A 22,464-nucleotide genomic window follows, 5' to 3' on the forward strand; every position below is an offset into this window, starting at 1 on the left:
TCTTATTGGATCATATTAATCAACTTGTTTTTTACTATCATGACCTGATAGTAAATGATGATAAATTTTGAACCCAAAAAATTGCAATACTTGTCTGCTAGATATCGCAATTTCACTAATTATGATAAAAATCTTTCAGGACCCAATTCCTTACTTTCTAATAAAATTATTTCTACTGGTAAGTTCCCAAACTGTTGGATATTAGGTTTCATTACTCCCTTAAAGAAAAGAATGGTAACAAGCAAGGTTTTGACAGTGTCCAACCCATTACTTTTATTCCAGTTCTTTGTCACTTATATGAAAGCTTTTTAGCTGAGTGGTTGAAAGTAAAGATTAACCAAAGGCAATTCGGAAACTTACGCTCTACATCTACCACCCACTATCTTCTTCACCTTATTGACCCCATTTGAAACACACTAGAAAACCCAATACCTGGTTCAATGCTATCGCAGTGGACTTAAAAAAAGCATTTGATTTAATGAACCACAATATACTGGTAGAAAAACTATCCAATGACTTTCAAGTTGACCCCTATTTAATTAGAATTTCCGCTCTAATAGAACAAAAGTCGCCAAATACCTGAATATACATTCTTATCCCTCCCAATTTATCATCGTGTGCCTAAAGGAACCTCTTAGGTCAAAATGTATTTCTTGCAATGATAAAAAAAAACCTTGGCGTCGATATCCCAGATAAATGGAAATCCGTTTATGGTTTAACTTTCTTAGAGACATGATTCAAAAATTTAAAAAGTAGCCCAATAGACATCTTTGAATCGATGTCAGATGAAGCTGTTACTAATGATATTAGATTCAATCATCCCTTTAAAGTCTGCAGTTTTAACAATCAATTTCCTTAAAACTCCCCCTTCACTCTTCTGCCAACACCCCTGAAAAATCTACGAAGTACCAATAACATCAAGATAGAACTACACAGCAACATGTGGAAGTCATTTTCGATAAGAAAACAAATTATCCTAAATTTTTAAGACACATCTGGTTTTGTAAGTTTCCACTTAACCTGTTCAAATAATCAGATTTTACTTTCACTGTCCTTTGTGCTTGAAGATATCAAGAGCCTTATAAAGGAACAAAATGCATTCTGGTGCAAATATTTAAAAACATCATTAATTTCGTCGACTTTTTCACCCTGTGTCTCTGCAATATAAATAAGCTTTGATATTACCAACGCTCTTTAACTAATTGCTACTTTTCACTGTATATGTTTGCTAATTACTACTGACAAGTTATTCCTTCTCTGAGCTTCATTCTTAACCGTCTCCCATAAAGCTCCCTTTAAGTTTTTTTATTATTATTACCGCCCACATTCGAGAACATCCTGCTTTTTATTTCTGGAAAATGAATAAACTTCAGGACTAGGCTTTAAGGACTAGAGTCTAGGCTCAAATGAATACTGCTACTACAACTGCTAACAACAACTATCAACTAACAACAACTACTAACAACAACTAACAACAACAACTAACACCAACTATCAACTAACAGCAACTACTAACAACGAATATCAACTAACAACAACTACTAACAACAAATATCAACTAACAAAAACTACTAAAAACAACTATCAACTAACAACAACTACTAACAACAACTAACAACAACAACTAACGCCAACTATAAACTAACAACAACTGCTAACAACAACTATCAACTAACAACAACTACTAACAATAACTACCAACTAACAACAACTACTAACAATAACTATCAACTAACAACAACTAATAACAACAACTATCAACTAACAACAACTATCAACAAACAACAACAACTAGCACCAACTATCAACTAACAACAACTGCTAACAACAACTATCAACTAACAACAATTACTAACAATAACCATCAACTAAGTACAACTACTAATAACAACTATCAACTAACAACAACTACTAACAATAACTATCAACTAACAACAACTATCAACTAAAAACAACAACTAACAGCAACTATCAACTAACAACAACTGCTAACAACAACTATCAACTAACAACAACTACTAACAATAACTATCAACTAACAACAACTACTAACAACAACTATCAACTAACAACAACTACTATCAACAACTGCTACTACAACTAACGACAGACTGTAAGGAATAGAGTCTAGGCTCAAATGAATACTACTACTACAACTACTAACAACAACTATCAACTAACAACAACTATCAACTAACAACAACTACTAACAACTACTAACAACAACTATCAACTATCAACAACAGCTCAGAGTTCAGAGTTTTTAATTTCTTAAACCACATTGGCCTGACATCACATAAAGAAAGAAAAACGAGCAAAAATGGGGTTTTTATAGGCCAAATGAAGATACTGAAAAAACTAAATATTTCGAGAGGACAAACGCCTCTCTTCTTCAGCGCGAAACGAAACGATGTATCAATAAAAGCCAAAAATTAAAAGAATTAAAACCAAATACCTAACAACCATAAAAGCGAGTTATTCGCCAATATCCGCGATTTGCACAAAATCCAAAAAATATGATCTGCCATCGACGGATACTAGCGAACAACATATTTTTTGGATTTTGTGCAAATCGCGGATATTGGCGAAGAACTCGCGTTTATGGTTGTTAGGTATTTGGTTTTAATTCTTTTAATTTTTGGCTTTTATTGATACATCGTTTCGTTTCGCGCTGAAGAAGAGAGGCGTTTGTCCTCTCGAAATATTTCGTTTTTTCAGTATCTTCATTTGGCCTATAAAAACCCCATTTTGCTCGTTTTTCTTTCTTTATGTTCAGAGTTTTTATTCCACAATACATACACAATCCAATCATAACACTCCTAATCCCCCTCGAAAGGATCCTTGGCCAGGGATACAAGGGGGAATGAGAAAAAAAAATACAATATATCCAAACAATCATAAAAAAGAAATCAATCGCCAAACAACATATAAAATTAAAAAGAGACCATACATGAGGCCTGGGAGTCATAGCGGAGAGAAGACTACCATATAACACAACTAAACATTCAGGGGACATCAACTCCACAAAAAAATAGTTCTAGTGCATTCTTGAATTATAAAAAAATAAAAAATTAAAAATAGAACAACTTTTTATAAAAAATTGCATTTTTGATCTCTTTTCATACTGCAGTCTTTTCAAAGATTTTTCTTTGAAAAGGTCGTCTCTTACTATTCCAATTAAGAATTTTCTTGTTTGTAATTATCAAACAGTTCGTGGTAACGAACTGTATAGCAAGAGCGACTTGTCACAATAGTAACCGAAACTCTAAAAACGGAATTTTAATAACAATAGCTATATCAAAAGAATTGGATTTTTATGCTAGTACAGTAAAGTACGACATACCTATGTTAACTGAATTAATCTTTTGACAATATAACTTCAAAAAAAACATCTTTTAAAAGTTGTTTCTCTAAGGTATATAAAAGATCAGTCTAGTAAATCATAAATAGGGATTAAATAAGTATCAGCGGTATCATGGCTGTGGAGATTCTTGAAACCTAGTAAAGAACAAACCATGGCACCTATTGGACTTAGTTAGCTGCCGGATTCTCAGAACTTCGTCTCTTACTATTCCAAATAATAAAAAGCCATAGGCTTTTTCCTGTTTGTGTTATAGTAAAGAACGAACTCTGCTCCATAGTATCAAATGTAAGAACTACACAAACAACACAAATTTTCTTTTAATTTCCGAGTTTTTTTAATTGTTTTAGTAAAAGAGATTATATTAAAGAGTGAGTTATAATAAAGAACGACCTCTTGTCTATAAAAACTTTTATAGGCCACTTAACTATAGTATAGGCTAGTAGTATTTAAAGTCAATATATTAACAATTCCCTTCAACGGAAAATCGAACCCCGGTCACCCACGTAACAAGCGGGTATGCTTACCTTTGTACTACCGGAGACTTATGAAAAGTATGTTTCATAAAAGACATAATAATAAATTCGTTAATACAATAACAAAATTATATAAGGAATCGGCCTGGTTAATTATAAATGAGGATTATGTCAGTTTCATCGGTAACATGGCTGTAGAGATGGCTGAAATCTAGTTTATAGCAACTGAGGAAAATCTGGGAAAGACGTTGTTCTGTATCTATGACGTCATTCGAAATTACACATTATTTTAAATGATTACAATAAGGACCGAAGTCTATCACATAGTAACTGAAGAAAAATAAATGTTAAAAGACAATCATTGGAATAAAGAACCATTGCATACATTGGAATTAGTTAGCTACTTGATTGTTTGAGGATCGTCTTTTACTATTTCAAAGGAGAAAAAGCCATAGGCTTTTTCCTGTTTGTGATCATATAGCATAGAACGAACTCCAGTTGTAACTGACGTTATCATAATGTTTTACCATAACGTCATTTATAGTTGTAACCCACTATTGTGACGTCCTTCATCATTTTGTGTATGTTACATTAAAAGATGATTATTGGAATAACAAAGAAGTGCATACAAAGGATAACAAAGGATAACAAAGGATCTGCAGAAAAAAGGAAAACAGGTCTCGGCTCTTCTCTAATATGTCTATCGCTCAATATTAATCACATGTTCAATAATACATCTTATATTAACAGTTACCGCATCCCAGTGGCTCAGAGGCTATCTTTCGAATTCGAAAGATGTGAGTTCAAGCCACTTTGCGGTAACCATTGACTGTAAATGGTAAGTAAATGTAAATGACTGTAAATGTAAATGATATTGACTGTAAATGGTTAGTAAATACTAAGCTCTTACAGTCAATATCCCAAAAACCATTAAAAAGACTGTATATAATACTACAAATATAAAAGGTCCGAGCAGGCTTTTCAGCTTCATAACGGAGAGGCTGACCACTTCTTTCAATAGTGAATAAGTTACTTTTTGAGCTCCTTTATGATGGATTCGGACTGGTCCAGCACCGTCGGTTCTGGAAAACTTAGATAACAGTTTCCAAAAAAGGCATTTTCCGTCCTGAGAAATGACTGAAGCCGGTGGTTAACGTCCACGTAGTCCACTACGCAGCTCTATCGTATAAATACTACTCAGTTATACTATTTGAAAATAGTGTTTCTAACACCAAAATCTTAGAGCCATATAGGCATCAAACAGTTCGTGGTAAGGAACTGTATACTGTATACTTCGGTTACTCAATAGTAACCGAAACTCTAAAAAACGGAATTTTGATACCAATAGATACATCAAAAGAATTAGATTTTTATGCTAATTTGAAATATATAAGTTTCATCAAGTTTAACATTAACCATCAAAAACTATGAGCCTGGGATAACTTGCCTTATATTAAAAAGGGGGAAATACCCCCTAAAAGTGATATAATCTTAATGAAAATCACACCATGAGATTCAGCGCAACAGAGAACTATACTGTAGAGGTTTCAAGCTCCAATCTGCAAAAACGTGAAATTTTGTATTTTTTGTCTGAAGAAAGACCACAAATGCGTGTTTATATGTTGTTATTTTTTACCAGGGGTGATTGTATCAACCCTGTGGTCTTAGAATGTTGCAAGAGGGCTCATTCAAACGGAAATTAAAATTTCTAGTGCCTTTTTTAATGAAAAACTAAATTTTTTAAAATATCACTTTTTACAAAAAAATTCATTTTTGATGTTTTTTCAAACTGCAGTCTTTTCAAAGATATTTGATTTTTGAAGCAATTAAATAAAAAAAACAAGTTGTTTTAGCTGAAAGTAAGGAGCGAAATTAAAACTTAAAACGAACAGAAATTATTCCGTATATGAAAGGGGCTGTTTCCTCCTCAACGCCTCGCTCTTTACGCTAAAGTTTTTTATTGTTTTAAAAATAAAGTTGTGAGACAGAGTCAAACTTTTGCGTAAAAAACGAGGCGTTGTGGAGGGGACAGACCCTTTCATATACGGAATAATTTCTGTTCGTTTTAAGTTTTAATGTCGCTCCTTACTTTCAGTTAAAAAACTTTTTTTTTATTTAATTTCTGAATATTTTTGAATTAATGCAGCTTTGATTTTGCTACCCGTACATGAATAATTATAATGAAATTTGCAAATTAATTTTACTTGTTTTGGCTAAATGGCTTTCACGAAATTTTGGTCTAACGTAACTTACGAATTAACTTACGTAACGAACTTCTATATTTGTATGTTTTTATTACGTATATTAGGGAGTTTACTCCTAGTCAATACCTCGCTCCTTACGCTAAAATTCGATTTTTTTTTGAATCACAAACCCCTGAATCACAAAGGCCGGTTAATTAGAATAGATAGCTCTTTTGAAAGTACTAAAAAAAAACTTTAGCGTAAAGGGCGAGGTATTGACTAGGGGGTGAACCCCCTCATATATTTAATAATTTCCATTTATTTTAAGTTTTAATGCTGCTCCTTACTTTCACTTGAAAAAACTTGTTTTTTAATTTAATTGCTGATCGTTTTTTTAAAATAATGCTGGGAAATCCAGTGCCCCCTTCATAGAAATGTCTCTTCCCCCAAGAAAACATCCTAAATGAAAAGATTCTCCCCCTTAACCACCCTCCTCCGACCCCCCCCCCACCACCAGAAAAAAATCCCTCCTGAAACGTCTGTATACTTCCCATAAGCTAATACTGTATGTAAACAATGGGCCAAGTTCATAACTTGCAGCCCTTCCCCTTGGAACTGTGGGGGATTAAATAATCCTCAAAGACATATTTATTAGATTTTCGACAATGCTGAGCAAAATGGCTATCTAAAAATTTTGATTGGATGACTTCGGAAAAAAATGAGCGTAGGGGGGGGCAAGTTGCCCTCTAATTTGCTTTGTCCCTTAAAAAGGGCACTAGAACTTTTAATTTCTGTTTATATGAGCCCTCTCACGATATTCTAGGACTAGTTTATATGATACGATCAGTCCTGAAAAAAATAATAATAAATAAAAACGCATCCGTGATCTTTCTTCTGGCAAAAAGTACAAAATTCCACATATTTACAGATAGGAGCTTGAAACTTCTATAGTAGGGTTCTCTGATACGCTGAATCTGATGGTATGAATTTCAATAAATTTCTATGACTTTTAGGGGCTGTCTCCCCCTTTTTTCGAAAATCAGCCAAATTTTCTCAGGCGTGTAACTTTTGATTAGTAAAACTAAACTTAATGAAATTTAAATATTTGAAATCATGCAAATCTAATTCTATTGATGTATCTATTGGTGTCAAAATTTCGGTTTTTAGAGTTATGGTTACTATTGAGCCGGGTCGCTCCTTACTTACAGTTGCCGACGATCAAAATTCCGAGATTGCTCAATTTCATACCTAGAATCACTTAATAAAAACAAAGCAATTGTTTATTCAATAAACAGTACAATAATGTCTTTAAACGTACATAACCGTCATCATAAACAGCTCCTAAGTCCGCTTAATATTCGATAGGGCCCGTGTAAAGCTAAGTTTCAGCAGTTTTGGAGGCCGGTTTGTAGTTAAATCTACTTTGAAACAATTAAAATCTGGATGACAGCATTCTTCTATAAGCAGTATAAATTTTCAGAATTTCCTGTTTTTACACATTAAACTGTGCTTAAGATGAGGTAGAGACAGTTCATTTGGGTTATTCAAAACATTTAACCTTTACTAAAATATAAAGAAAATTAAATAAAATTTATAACTGTAAATTTCCTTGTGATTACTTTTTAGTTTTAGACCTAAAATTGTCTAATAAACATAAATTGGTCGGCTGAGTAACTGCTTATTCAATAGATAATTATACCTTTCAACCACAGTAAATAAATTATAGGCAGTATGATCTTTCCCTATCTCACCCATTATAAAAACCCGGACCGAGGTGCGAGTGCTCCAGAGAACGTAGAAACATAAGCGACATTAGATATGTTCACGGGTAGACAAGTCAGATTTCTCTTGAGCGAGAAACGGCTTCAACGTTCGAACACTATATTTTGAAGAAACTAATTTTAAATTAATATATCTCAATAAATATATGAAAATCGGTAATTAGTAGTGTAATGTTATTATTAGATGTTTTTAGGAATTAAAAGTAGGCTTCGAAGTCTTAAATTGGTTTCAAAGGCATTTTGAGAAAGTTTCTGCCAAAATACGCGTTCCAGGGTAATTGGCGGCTGATGGCAGATCAAATGAGAGGAGCTGTTTGTATGCACGAATGCAAGAAGAAGTGGGAGGAGCTGTTTGTTCGCACCGAGAATGAAGAGCCAGAAATTATCTGCGGTATACTTACTGCTATATCTTTATACTGTGCTTTCAACATATACCACCGTCATCGAAGATATCTTCAGCGCCCTTCGAACATTCGACGAAGTTTTCATTTGTGAAATGCCTAGTTTTCAGCAGTTTTGAGGGTGGTTGGTGGCCAAATCTACTTTGAAACAGCTAAAAAGTAGATGGCGATATTGTTCTATAAAACTTGTAAATTTTCGAACACTCCTGTGAGTACACTTTAAAATGTGCTTAAGTCGAAGTACATGCTGTCATTCAACTTGGCCCCGATAAGTTTTGGCACTGTAACTGAACTTTACAAGAGTAGGCTTATTGAATTTTAGGAGACTGTAAGTTGGACTGTCTTACAGTTGCTCTAAGCCCAGTGGCTTAGAGCCTATCTTTCGAATTCGAAAGATGTGAGTTCAAGCCACTTTGCGGTAACCATTGACTGTAAATGGTAAGTAAATGTAAATGACTGTAAATGTAAATGATATTGACTGTAAATGGTTAGTAAATACTAAGCTTTTACAGTCAATATCCCAAAAACCATTAAAAAGACTGTATATAATACTACAAATATAAAAGGTCCGAGCAGGCTTTTCAGCTTCATAACGGAGAGGCTGACCACTTCTTTCAATAGTGAATAAGTTACTTTTTGAGCTCCTTTATGATGGATTCGGACTGGTCCAGCACCGTCGGTTCTGGAAAACTTAAATAACAGTTTCCAAAAAAGGCATTTTCCGTCCTGAGAAATGACTGAAGCCCGTGGTTAACGTCCACGTAGTCCACTACGCAGCTCTATCGTATAAATACTGCTCAGTTATACTATTTGAAAATCGTGTTTCTAACACCAAAATCTTAGAGCCATATAGGCATCAAACAGTTCGTGGTAACTGTATACTGTATAATTCGGTTACTCAATAGTGGACTCCTTACTTAAGTAAGGGACTCCTTACTTACAGTTCGTTACCACGAACTGTTTGATCAAACAGTTCGTGGTAATGAACTATACAGTAAGAGCGATTAGTCTCAATATTAACCGAAACTCTAAAAACAGTATTTTGATACCAATAGATACATCAAAAGAATAGAATTTTTATGATGATTTTAAATATGTAAGTTTCAACAAGTTTAGTTTTAGCCATCAAAAGTTACGAGCCTGAGAGAATTTTCCTTGTTTTAGAAAAAAGTTACATAAAGGATCGATATAGGTTCATCATACGTGATGTTGGTCAAGTAGTTGTTAATACAAGTTTTGTTTAGACTTTAACTTGAAAAATGTGTAAAAATTGTCTGTGGAAGGAATTGAACCTGCGATTACAGTAAGGACTAAACTGCAGCCAATAGTGACTGAAGTGATAAGTAAAAGAAAAAGAGTTTTTTTTTGGTATCAAACAGTTCGTGGTAACGAAACTCTAAAAAATGGAATTTTAATATCAGTAGATACATCAAAGGAATGGGAATTTTATGCTACTTTCAAATATATAAATTTCATCAAGTTTACTCATAACCATCAAAAGTTACTAGCCTAAGAAAATTTGCCAGATTTTCAAAGAAAGGAAGAAACACCCCCTGAAAATCCTAAAATCTTAATGAAAATCACACCATCAGATTCAGCGTATCAGAGAACCTTACTGTAGAGGTTTCAGACTCCTATGTGCAAAAATTAGGAATTTTCTTTTTTTTGCCAGAAGAACGATCACGCATGCGTGTTTATTTGCCCCTTTTTTACCAGGGGTGATGGTATCGACCCAGTGTTTCTAGAATTTTGCGAGAGGGCTTATTTGAACAGAAATTAAGGTTTCTAGTGCATTCTTTAATTTTAAAAAATTGAAATTAAAAATAGAACCACTTTTTACAAAAAATTGCATTTTTGATCTCTTTTCATACTGCAGTCTTTTCAAAGATATTTGATTTTTTTTATTACGTAAGGAATCATGTGAAAGCTTGACCAATGATGTCATAATTGTTGTTTGTAGCAAGGTCGTCTCTTACTACTCCAATTAAGAAAAAGCCATAGGGTTTTTCCTGTTTGTAATTATTAAATAGTTCATGGTAGCAAACTGTATAGCAAGAGTGACTTGTCTCAATAGTAACGGAAACACTAAAAAACGGGATTTTGATAACAATAGATACATCAAAAGAATCAGATTTTTATGCTAATGCAGTAAAGTACGACATATCTATGTCGTTCATGCTTAAGATGAAGTAGATACAGTTCATTCGGGTTTTTCAAAACATTTAACCTTTACTAAGAGATCAAGAAAATTAAATAAAATTTATAGCTGTAAATTTCCTTGTGATTACTTTTTAGTTTTAGACTCTAAAATCGTCTAATAAACATAAATTGGTCGGCTGAGTAATTGCTTATTCAATAGATAATTATACCTTTTAACCACTGTATATGTAAACCATTCCCTATCTTACCCATTATAAAAACCCGGACCGAGGTGCGAGTGCTCCAGAGAACGTAGAAACATAAGCGACATTAGATCTTTTCACGGGTAGACAAGTCAGATTTCTCTTGAACGAGAAACAGCTTCAACGTTGGAACACTATATTTTGAAGAAACTAATTTTAAATTAATATATCTCAATACATATAAGAAAATCAGTAATTAGTAGTCCAATGTTATTATTAGATGTTTTTAGGAATTAAAAGTAGGTTTCGAAGTCTCAAAATGGTTTCAAAGGCATTTTGAGAAAGTTTCTGCTAAAATACACGTTCCAGGGTAATTGGCCACTGATGGCAGAACAAATGAGAGGAGCTGTTTGTACGCGCTAATGCAAGAAGAAGTGGGAGGAGCTGTTTTTTCGCACCGAGAATGAAGAGCCAGAAATTGTCTGCGGTAAACTTACTGCTATATCTCTATACTGTGCTTTCAACATACACCACCGTCATCGCAGATATCTTCAGCGCCTTTCGAAAATTCGACGAAGCGCGAACATTCGACAAGTTTTCATTTGTGAAATGCCTACTTTTCAACAGTTTTGAGGGTGATTGGTAGCCAAATCTATTTTGAAACAGCTAAAGAGTAGATGACGATTTTGTTCTATAAATTTTGTAAATTTTCGAAAACTCCTGTGAGTACACTTTAAAATGTGCTTAAGTCGAAGTACAGGCGTTCATTCAACTTGGCACCGATAAGTTTTGGCACTGTAACTGAACTTTACAAGAGTATACTTATTGAATTTTAGGAGACTATAAGTTAGACTGTCTTTATTTTAAATCAAAGATTTCTTTTTAAATGATAGTTGGTAGCTGTTAAGGTGCCTTTTTGTAATTCAGTTGTAAGGAAAAATGCCTGTTCCTATCGTTTTCACCGTCACTGTCTATTCTTGTGCTGAGCATCATGAGAACGCTAATTTTGTCTTATCGTTCCTTCTCTGGCCTTTAGTGTCAGGAATAAGAAATGACATCACTTGTTATCTTGGAATTTTGCGGGAGTCTAAAGAGATAGAAAAATCCTTTTTTAAATACGGCTTCTCTGATCTTTTAGTCAGAGAGATAAATTGATATTCTATCGAAACCTTAATAGTGTAGCTAGGAACACTTTAGAGATGAAGAGATTAACACGGGAATTTTTTCCTGGGAATTTCAAATGTGACAGCGCAGGGATGCCAAAACAAAAGGAAAACGCAGAAATTATGTTTACAGATTATTTGGGCGAAACTGTTTGAGACATTTTAGAAGGTGATTTGGGCGAAACCGTTTGAGACATTTTAGAAGATGATTTGGGTGAAACCGTTTGAGACATTTTAGAACATGATTTACGCGATACCGTTAGAGTCATTTTAGAAGATGATTTGGGCGAAACAGTTTGAGACATTTTAGAAGATGATTTAGAAGATGACTTGGGGTGAAACTCTGTGGTCGTTATAATACACAAGTTCCATTTGAAAAATGTTGTGAGGTCCACTACCCAACCTTGTGAGGTCCCAATACCTCAACCCCAAAGGCCCCCCTCAAACCCTAAAGGGCCCCAAAGTCCCCCCCAGGCCTCCAAAGGCTCCCGGGCCCCCAAAGGGCCCCCGGGCCCCCAAATTCCCCCGGATCCTCAAATGCTCCTGGGTCCCAAAAGGCCCCCGGAAACCCAAAAGCCCCAAAGGGCCCCTAAACTTTTTTGCCCCCCATTTTTTAATACTTTTTTATTTGCGCATTTTGAGACAAAAAAGGGCCCCATCCCCCACACTTTTTGGCTCCCCCTCCCACCATTAGTGTGTTGTTGTGGTTTTCCTTGTCACAATTACATTCCCTTGATTTTTAAAAGTTCATTTGGATTTCTTTAGTTGAAATGCAAGAGTTGGAATATTTCAGTAGTGTTTGGTCGTTGTTTACATTATCTATGATACATTCTCTTGATTTTTCAAAATTAAATTGAATTTCTTTCGTTGAAATGCAAGAGTTGGAATATTTCAGTTCTGTTTTGATATGGTTTACCCTGTCATAATTACATTCTCTTGATTTTTCCAAGTTCATTTTGGATTTCTTTCATTGAAATGCAAGAGTTGGAATATTTCAGTAGTGTTTTGTCGTGGTTTACCTTGTCACAGTTACATTGCCTGGATTTTTCAGAGTTCATTTTGAATTTCTTTCGTGAAATACAAGAGTTGAAATATTTCACTAGTGTTTTGTCGTGTTTCACTAGTGTTTTTCAAAGTTCATTTTGGATTTCTTTCGTTGAAATGCAAGAGTTGGAATATTTCAGTTGTGTTTTGTCGTGGTTTACCGTGTCACAGTTACATTCTCTTGATTTCTCAAAGTTCATATTGAATTTCGTTCGTGAAATGCAAGAGTTGGAATATTTCACTAGTGTTTTGTCGTGGTTTACCGTGTCACAGTTACATTTTCTTGATTTTTCAAAGTTCATTCTGGATTTCATTTGTTGAATCCGGGTTGCAGCGGTAGCTAGCAACCTAGTAAGAGACGATCACCTCCAATGTCAAGAAATATAAAACCCCCCAACTCCTAAAAAAAGAGTCAGATCAAAACAAAAAGTACACCATTAGAACCGCCTTGTCCGAATCCTCTATAAAGGAAACTTACCTCCCTTTGGCTTGAATAACAAAGAAAATATATTGGCTTGAAAATCAAGAAAATTGACTTTTACCACGTTATTCTCCACAAACGGGATATTTTTTTCTTTCCGCTTTTTCTTTCTGCTCAGCTAGCTGGGCACTGGAAAATCATAGAGAGCTGTATAATAGCTCATTTTAAAGGAAATTGCAACATCTAGTCACTTTTGTATTTAAAAATAAAATACTTTTTAAAGTAGAATCAATTTTGTCAAAAAAATTGCATTTTTGATGTATTTTCATACTGCAGTCTTTTCAAAGATATTTGAATTTTGAAGCAATAAAACAGTCCATGTAATGAACTCTATAGTAATAATAGCTACTTGTCTCAATAGTAACCGAAACTCCTGGAACCAAAATTTTCTTTTTTGGCTTAATCGCTAAAATTATTATGTAAACTGCAAAAATATTTATGATGCCTAATCAGTAATAGTAATTTTTTAATTTAAACAACAAAAATACATGAAAATTCTAAAATTAGTTTTGCTTTTTGTCTCCTGGAAGAAATTTTTTTTTCATCTCAGTTCAAATTTATTATTGTATCCTGTAACCCGTAAAGTACATATCTCCATATTATTGTCTCATAATTGCAATTATTTTAGTTTTCAGTCCAGAATCACTAAACTTATTATTTAAACTGCAAAAATATTTATGGTGTCTAACCAATAATACTAATTTTGTAATTCAAACAAGATAAATACCTGAAAATTTTAAAATTAGTTTTGTTTTATGCTAGGTTTTAGATACTCGACACGGGATTTTGTGTGCTTAATAATTTTATTAAGCACACGATCACCTCCAATGTCAAGAAATATAAAACCCCCCAACTCCTAAAAAAAGAGTCAGATCAAAACAAAAAGTACACCATTAGAACCGCCTTGTCCGAATCCTCTATAAAGGAAACTTACCTCCCTTTGGCTTGAATAACAAAGAAAATATATTGGCTTGAAAATCAAGAAAATTGACTTTTACCACGTTATTCTCCACAAACGGGATATTTTTTTCTTTCCGCTTTTTCTTTCTGCTCAGCTAGCTGGGCACTGGAAAATCATAGAGAGCTGTATAATAGCTCATTTTAAAGGAAATTGCAACATCTAGTCACTTTTGTATTTAAAAATAAAATACTTTTTAAAGTAGAATCAATTTTGTCAAAAAAATTGCATTTTTGATGTATTTTCATACTGCAGTCTTTTCAAAGATATTTGAATTTTGAAGCAATAAAACAGTCCATGTAATGAACTCTATAGTAATAATAGCTACTTGTCTCAATAGTAACCGAAACTCCTGGAACCAAAATTTTCTTTTTTGGCTTAATCGCTAAAATTATTATGTAAACTGCAAAAATATTTATGATGCCTAATCAGTAATAGTAATTTTTTAATTTAAACAACAAAAATACATAAAAAGTCTAAAATTAGTTTTGCTTTTTGTCTCCTGGAAGAAATTTTTTTTTCATCTCAGTTCAAATTTATTATTGTATCCTGTAACCCGTAAAGTACATATCTCCATATTATTGTCTCATAATTGCAATTATTTTAGTTTTCAGTCCAGAATCACTAAACTTATTATTTAAACTGCAAAAATATTTATGGTGTCTAACCAATAATACTAATTTTGTAATTCAAACAAGATAAATACCTGAAAATTTTAAAATTAGTTTTGTTTTATGCTAGGTTTTAGATACTCGACACGGGATTTTGTGTGCTTAATAATTTTAAATCTTGAAAAAATATGGTCTCACGCGAGTGGAAAAAAAGAAAGAATAACCAAAAACAATATCAAAATAGAACAATCCAAATTTCTACTAATAGAAAACTTTACTACACAAAAAATAAAGCTAACATCCTGAAATATAAGAAAAGTTTATTTAAAAGAGATAAAAATGCCACCAAACGCAATAAAGCTCGAGCACGCGTAAGGATTGCTACTAAGATGTCTTGTGATCCAGGATTTAAGAAAATGAAATATGACAGAGCAAAACAGAGGTATCTTACGGATCAGGGGTATCGAGAAGGGAAAATTGAGACAGCGAAACAAAAGAGCAAGGAACGGTATGATAACGATATAGATTACCGAAACAAACATAAGAAAAAAGTTGCTACCAGAATAATGGGTAGATACTGGGGTGACAAAAGCTATAATGAAAAAATTAAATTCTCTGCGAGGTTGTACCGAAGAACGCATAAGGACAAAGGGAAAAATTACATTCAGAAATACAAGAAGATGGCAAAAATGCAGGCTGATCTTTGTAAATTGAGAAACATTTTACGCATGTTTTATCGGGATCACGATTACAGTAAGGACCAATGTCTATCTCATAGTACCTGATGCATCGGGGAAAAGAAAAAGAGGTCTTTGGAATATATGACGTCATACATGGTTACATTTGATTATAAATATACAATTATAACGTCATTCATCAAGCTTGTACACGAAAATGCAGTTTTTTTTGTAAAAATCTATATGATCCGAGTTGCATTGGTAGCTAGCAACCTAGTAAGAAATCCGTGTTGCAGCGGTATCTAGCAACCTAGTAAGACACGATCACGCCCCATAGTAAAAACTAAAGTAACCCATAACTCCTGAAAATAGATTCAGATCAAAACAAGAAGTACACTATTATTCATTATTAGGATCGAAATATTTTTACAATTAGGAGGTAATCGACACCTATTTGATTCCAACAGAGATTTTATTTCTTACACTATAACGTCATGCACCCACGCTTTCTGAGTCTTAAAATTTTCATTTTAACTTTTCTTCACTTTTCAACTTTGCAATAGCAAAAATAACGTATATTCAAGCTTTCAAGAAACATAACATAAAAACAATATTTAGACATGACTAAAAAGTTTTAATAAGAGCTTAAAAAGAAACAAAACAGTAACTAATTGCTTGTTTAACTTTAGTTTTGAACCAAATTCAGCAGAAAACAATGGAAAATAAGATTTTACTATTTCTACTTTCGTGACTCCGACATTTTGAGGGACAATTTTCTTTTAGAAGAGATTCAGAAAAATGATGAAGGTCGGATTCCTATGGAAATTTTGTTGAAATTCAAACGACTAGTGTCTCTGTCGGATAATCCGTTAGTAGTAGCTAGGGCATGGAGAAAGTCTGAATCTGGTTTGATTGAAGTTTCTGAGGATGGCATGAAAATCAAAAGAGTAAAGCCTATACGAGAAATTACAGATGAGATTAAGAGAGAAATTGCTTTGAGAACAGTCTACTGTAAAGGCATTAATAAATCTGCAACACTGGATGAACTATTGGAGTTTTTTTATTTTGGGGATGTTGAAAAAATCACAATGAGGTACTATGGATCGAAAAAAGAACCGCACTTTAAAGATACTACATTAGTTGAATTTAAGACTAGAGAGGATGCTGAAACTTTTCTGAAACAAGAGAATGTTAAGCATGAGGATGTTTCTTTGTTCAGACAGTGGTATGATGATTGGTCAGCTGAAAAGCACAAATGGCTAAGTAAAAAGGAAGCAATGAAGAAAGAGAAACTTGACAGGAAAGAGAAAGAAAAGGAGAATCAGATAAAGGAATTGACAGAAGCAACTGAACACGGTTCAATTATACTTATCACAGATCTTGATAAGAGTGTTTCCTGGAACAATATTAAAGATAAATTCAAAACTCTTGTTGACCCAAGTGAAATTAAATTTGTAGACACTATTAACAAGGATGGTGAAGTTGCTGGTTATGTACGTTTGACTAATGATGTAAAAACCAAAGATTATAATAAAGAACGAGCTCTTTCCCATACTAAATAAATCTATACTAATTAATGATATAGTAATGATTTGATTTTTTATTACATAAAGGACCGATATAGATCATCATAAATGGTATTAGTCAATTAGATTTTTTATATCAGGGTTGCAGCGGTAGCTAGCAATCTAGTAAGAGACGATCACGTCAAATATTATGAAATATAAAAACCCATAGCTCCTAAAAAAAAGTGAAATCAAAACAAAAAGTATACCATTAGAACCACCATGTCTGAAACCTCTGTATTGGAAACCTTCTGTCATTTGGCTTTAACAGCAAGGGAATCAAGCTTGAAAACAGCTTGAAAATCAAGAAAAGTGGCAGCTACTACAGTATTTTGCCTAAACGGCATATTTTTTCTTTCTTCTTTATCTTCCACAGATAGCTTGGCACTGGAACATCGTAGAGAGTTGTTCAATGTATAATAAAGAACGACCTCTTGCCTATACTAAATTTTATACGCCACTTAATTATAGTATAGGTTAGTACTTCAACAGATAGCATGGCACTGGAACATCGTAGAGAGTTGTTCAATGGCTCATTTTAAAGGAAATTATAATAAAGATCGAACCCTTCCTTATACTAACTTGCGTAGGCAACTTCATTATAGTTAAGATTACAGTATTATATTTATATTACGACAATACAAAAGGTATGAGAAAAAAGTGCAAAACTCTGTAAACTGCAAAAATATTTAGAATGTTTGAGTAATTTTACAATAAAGATCGACACCTAGCCCATGTTAACTGAAACGTAAATAGGGATTATGTAATTTCCATCAATATCATGGCTGCAGAGATGGTTGAAACCTAGTAAAGAATTGTAATAAAGATCGAACTCTTCGCTATACCAACTTGCGTAGGCAACTTCACTATAGTTAAGATTACAGTATTTATATTATGACAATGCAAAAGGTATGAAAAAAAGTGCAAAACCCTGTAAACTGTAAAAATATTTAGAATGTTTGAGTAATCTGGGTTGCAGCGGTAGCTAGCAACATAGTAAGAGACGATCACGTCCAATGTTAAGAAATATAAAAACCCCTAACTCCTAAAAAAAGAGTCAGATCAAAACAAAAAGTACACCATTAGAGCCGACTTGTCCGAAACCCCTATAAAGGAAACTTCCTGCCCTCTGGCTTGAATAACAAAGAAAATATATTGGCTTGAAAATCAAGAAAATTGACTTCAACCACGTTATCCACGTCAACCACGAAATTAGATTATTGTTTCTGAAGACTTCATTAAATAATACCATTGTGCCATGACGTCATGAAATGAAATCATTACGTCGTGACGTCATAATTACTATATAAGAAACGTCAAAACTGTAAATGGTCTCATTCATGAATACATAATGGTTAGATCAAAGAAATATATAAAGAACGACCTTTTGCCTATATTAATTAAAATTAAAGTTTTTAGATCTATATCCAGGTTGCAGCGGTAGCTAGCAACCTAGTAAGAGACGATCACGTCCAATGCTAAGAAATATAAAAACCATTAGTTCCTAAAAAAGGAGTCAGATCAAAACAAAAAGTACACCATTTGAACCGTCTTGTCCGAAACCCCTGTATAGTAAAATTTCTGTCCCTTGACTTGAACAGCAAGGGAAATATATTGGCTTGAAAATCAACAAAAGTGGCAGCTACTACAACATTCTGCCTAAACGGGATATTTTTTTTTCTTTTTTTCTTTTGTATCCAGAAATAGCTTGGCACTGGAACATCGTAGATAGTTGTTCAATGGCTCATTTTAAAGGAAATTAATTGGGTTAAAAATCTATTGTAACTAAAATAAATTATTTCTAAAAGAGAATAAAGTTTTCCACCAAGAACTGCATTTTTGATGTCTTTTCACACTGCAGTCTTTCAAACATAATCGTATACCAGCGGTAAGATTTGAACCCACGCCTCCGAAGAGACTGGTGGCTAACACCAGTGCCTTAGACCACTCGGCCAGGCTGCCTCTCATAAATAATATAGATGTGAATCTGGGTTGCAGCAGTAGCTAGCAACCTAGCAAGAGACGATCAGTCCAATGCTAAGAAATATAATCCTGGTTGCAGCGGTAGCTAGCAACCTAGTAAGATCCGGGTTGCAGCGGTAGCTAGCAACCTAGTAAGAGACGATCACGTCCAATGTTAAGAAATATAAAAACCCATAGTTCTTAAAAAAAGAGTCAGATCAAAACAAAAAGTACACCATGAGAACCGCATTGTCCGAAACCCCGGCAGAGTAAAATTTCTGTCCCTTGGCTTGAACAGCAAGGGAAATATATTGGCTTGAAAATCAAGAAAAGTGGCAGCTACTACAACATTCTGCCTAAACGGGATATTTTTTTCTTTTTTCTTTTTTTTTTTCTTTTGTATCCAGAGATAGCTTGGCACTGGAACATCGTAGAGGGTTGTTCAATAGCTCATTTTAAAGGAAATTAATTGGGTTAAAAATCTATAGTAACTAAAATAAATTATTTCTAAAAGAGAATAAATTTTTCCACCAAAAACTGCATTTTGATGTCTTTTCACACTGCAGTCTTTCAAACATAATCGTATACCAGCGGTAAGAATTGAACCCACGCCTCTGAAGAGACTGGTGGCTAACACCAGTGCCTTGGACCACTCGGCCAGGCTGCCTCTCATAAATAAATATATATGTGAATTTGGGTTGCAGCAGTAGCTAGCAACCTAGTAATAGACGATCAGTCCAATGCTAAGAAATATAAAAACCCAAAACTCCTAAAATTGAGTCAGATCAAAACAAAAGTACATCATTAGAAATACCTTGTCTGAAACCCTACTAGATAAATAATGAACGTCATCATAGTTTTATATTAGAGCTATGACGTGAATAGAGTGACGTCATAATTAGTATATAAGGAAAGTCAAAACTGAAAATTCTTTCATTCTTGATTAGAATAATGGTTAGATCAAAGCAGGCTATACGCAAGTTGAAGAAAGAGTACTACACAAACAACAGAGATAGTAACTTGAAAAGAAAAAAGCAAAGGTATTCAACCGACCAGGTGTATCGAGAAGTAATAATTGAGAGAGCAAAACAAAGGTATTCAACCGACCAGGCGTATCGAGTCCGGGTTGCAGCGGTAGCTAGCAACCTAGTAAGAGACGATCACGTCCAATTATAGTAAAGAACGAACTCTTGCCCTTAGTTACCTATGTCTTGTCAAATTAGCTAATTAATTTCACCTGATTTTGTTTTAAAATTTACATTAAAAGACGATCATTGGAATAAAAAATTATTGCATACATTGGACTTAGTTAGCTACTTGATCGTTTGATGTTCGTCTCTTACTATTTTAAAGAAGAAAAAGCCGTAAGCTTTTTCATGTTTGTTATCCGGGTTGCATCGGTAGCTAGCAACCTAGTAAGAGACAATCACGCCCCATAGTAAAAACTAAAGTAACCCATAACTCCTGAAAAAAGATTCAGATCAAAATCTCGGTTGCAGCGGTAGCTAGCAACCTAGTAAGAGACGATCACGTCCAATGTTAAGAAAAATAAAAACCCATAGTTCCTAACAAAGGAGTCAGATCAAAACAAGTACACCATTAGAACCGCCTTGTCCGAAACCCCTGTATAGGAAACTTTCAGTTCCTTGGCTTGAACAGCAAGGGAAATATATTGGCTTGAAAATCAAGAAAATTGACTTTAACCACGTTATTCTCCCCAAACGGGATATTTTTTTCTCTTTTCTTTTTTTCTTTTCCACAGATAGCTTGGCACTGGAACATCGTAGAGGGTTGTTCAATAGCTCATTTTAAAGGAAATTAATTGGGTTAAAAACCTTTTGTAACTAAAATAAATTATTTCTAAAAGAGAATAAATTTTTCCACCAAAAACTGCATTTTCGATGTCTTTTCACACTGCAGTCTTTCAAACATATCCGGGTTGCAGCGGTAGCTAGCAACCTAGTAAGAGACGATCACCTCCAATGTCAAGAAATATAAAACCCCCAACTCCTAAAAAAGAGTCAGATCAAAACAAAAAGTACACCATTAGAACCGCCTTGTCCGAATCCTCTATAAAGGAAACTTACCTCCCTTTGGCTTGAATAACAAAGAAAATATATTGGCTTGAAAATCAAGAAAATTGACTTTTACCACGTTATTCTCCACAAACGGGATATTTTTTTCTTTCCGCTTTTTCTTTCTGCTCAGCTAGCTGGGCACTGGAAAATCATAGAGAGCTGTATAATAGCTCATTTTAAAGGAAATTGCAACATCTAGTCACTTTTGTATTTAAAAATAAAATACTTTTTAAAGTAGAATCAATTTTGTCAAAAAAATTGCATTTTTGATGTATTTTCATACTGCAGTCTTTTCAAAGATATTTGAATTTTGAAGCAATAAAACAGTCCATGTAATGAACTCTATAGTAATAATAGCTACTTGTCTCAATAGTAACCGAAACTCCTGGAACCAAAATTTTCTTTTTTGGCTTAATCGCTAAAATTATTATGTAAACTGCAAAAATATTTATGATGCCTAATCAGTAATAGTAATTTTTAATTTAAACAACAAAAATACATGAAAATTCTAAAATTAGTTTTGCTTTTTGTCTCCTGGAAGAAATTTTTTTTTCATCTCAGTTCAAATTTATTATTGTATTCTGTAACCCGTAAAGTACATATCTCCATATTATTGTCTCATAATTGCAATTATTTTAGTTTTCAGTCCAGAATCACTAAACTTATTATTTAAACTGCAAAAATATTTATGGTGTCTAACCAATAATACTAATTTTGTAATTCAAACAAGATAAATACCTGAAAATTTTAAAATTAGTTTTGTTTTATGCTAGGTTTTAGATACTCGACACGGGATTTTGTGTGCTTAATAATTTTAAATCTTGAAAAAATATGGTCTCACGCGAGTGGAAAAAAAGAAAGAATAACCAAAAACAATATCAAAATAGAACAATCCAAATTTCTACTAATAGAAAACTTTACTACACAAAAAATAAAGCTAACATCCTGAAATATAAGAAAAGTTTATTTAAAAGAGATAAAAATGCCACCAAACGCAATAAAGCTCGAGCACGCGTAAGGATTGCTACTAAGATGTCTTGTGATCCAGGATTTAAGAAAATGAAATATGACAGAGCAAAACAGAGGTATCTTACGGATCAGGGGTATCGAGAAGGGAAAATTGAGACAGCGAAACAAAAGAGCAAGGAACGGTATGATAACGATATAGATTACCGAAACAAACATAAGAAAAAAGTTGCTACCAGAATAATGGGTAGATACTGGGGTGACAAAAGCTATAATGAAAAAATTAAATTCTCTGCGAGGTTGTACCGAAGAACGCATAAGGACAAAGGGAAAAATTACATTCAGAAATACAAGAAGATGGCAAAAATGCAGTCTGATCTTTGTAAATTGAGAAACATTTTACGCATGTTTTATC

At 33.6% G+C, this 22,464-nt stretch overlaps 1 protein-coding gene across 1 annotated transcript in view; it reads left to right on the forward strand.

Annotated features, from left to right (window-relative positions):
* Positions 1–17,040, forward strand: part of LOC148948131 (la protein homolog) — a 21,430-nt gene extending 4,390 nt beyond the window's left edge. Inside the window, exons 2-3 of the mRNA XM_089096107.1 lie at positions 10,692–10,757; positions 16,213–17,040. Coding sequence (XP_088952233.1) covers positions 10,692–10,757; positions 16,213–17,040 — 894 coding nt within the window. The remainder of the gene's footprint in view (positions 1–10,691; positions 10,758–16,212) is intronic.
* The last annotated feature ends 5,424 nt before the right edge of the window (positions 17,041–22,464 follow it).

The sequence above is a fragment of the Artemia sp. Qi Xiang Cuo genome, chromosome 10, assembly GCF_049724085.1.
Source record: "Artemia sp. Qi Xiang Cuo chromosome 10, ASM4972408v1, whole genome shotgun sequence".
NCBI lineage: Eukaryota > Metazoa > Arthropoda > Branchiopoda > Anostraca > Artemiidae > Artemia > Artemia sp. Qi Xiang Cuo.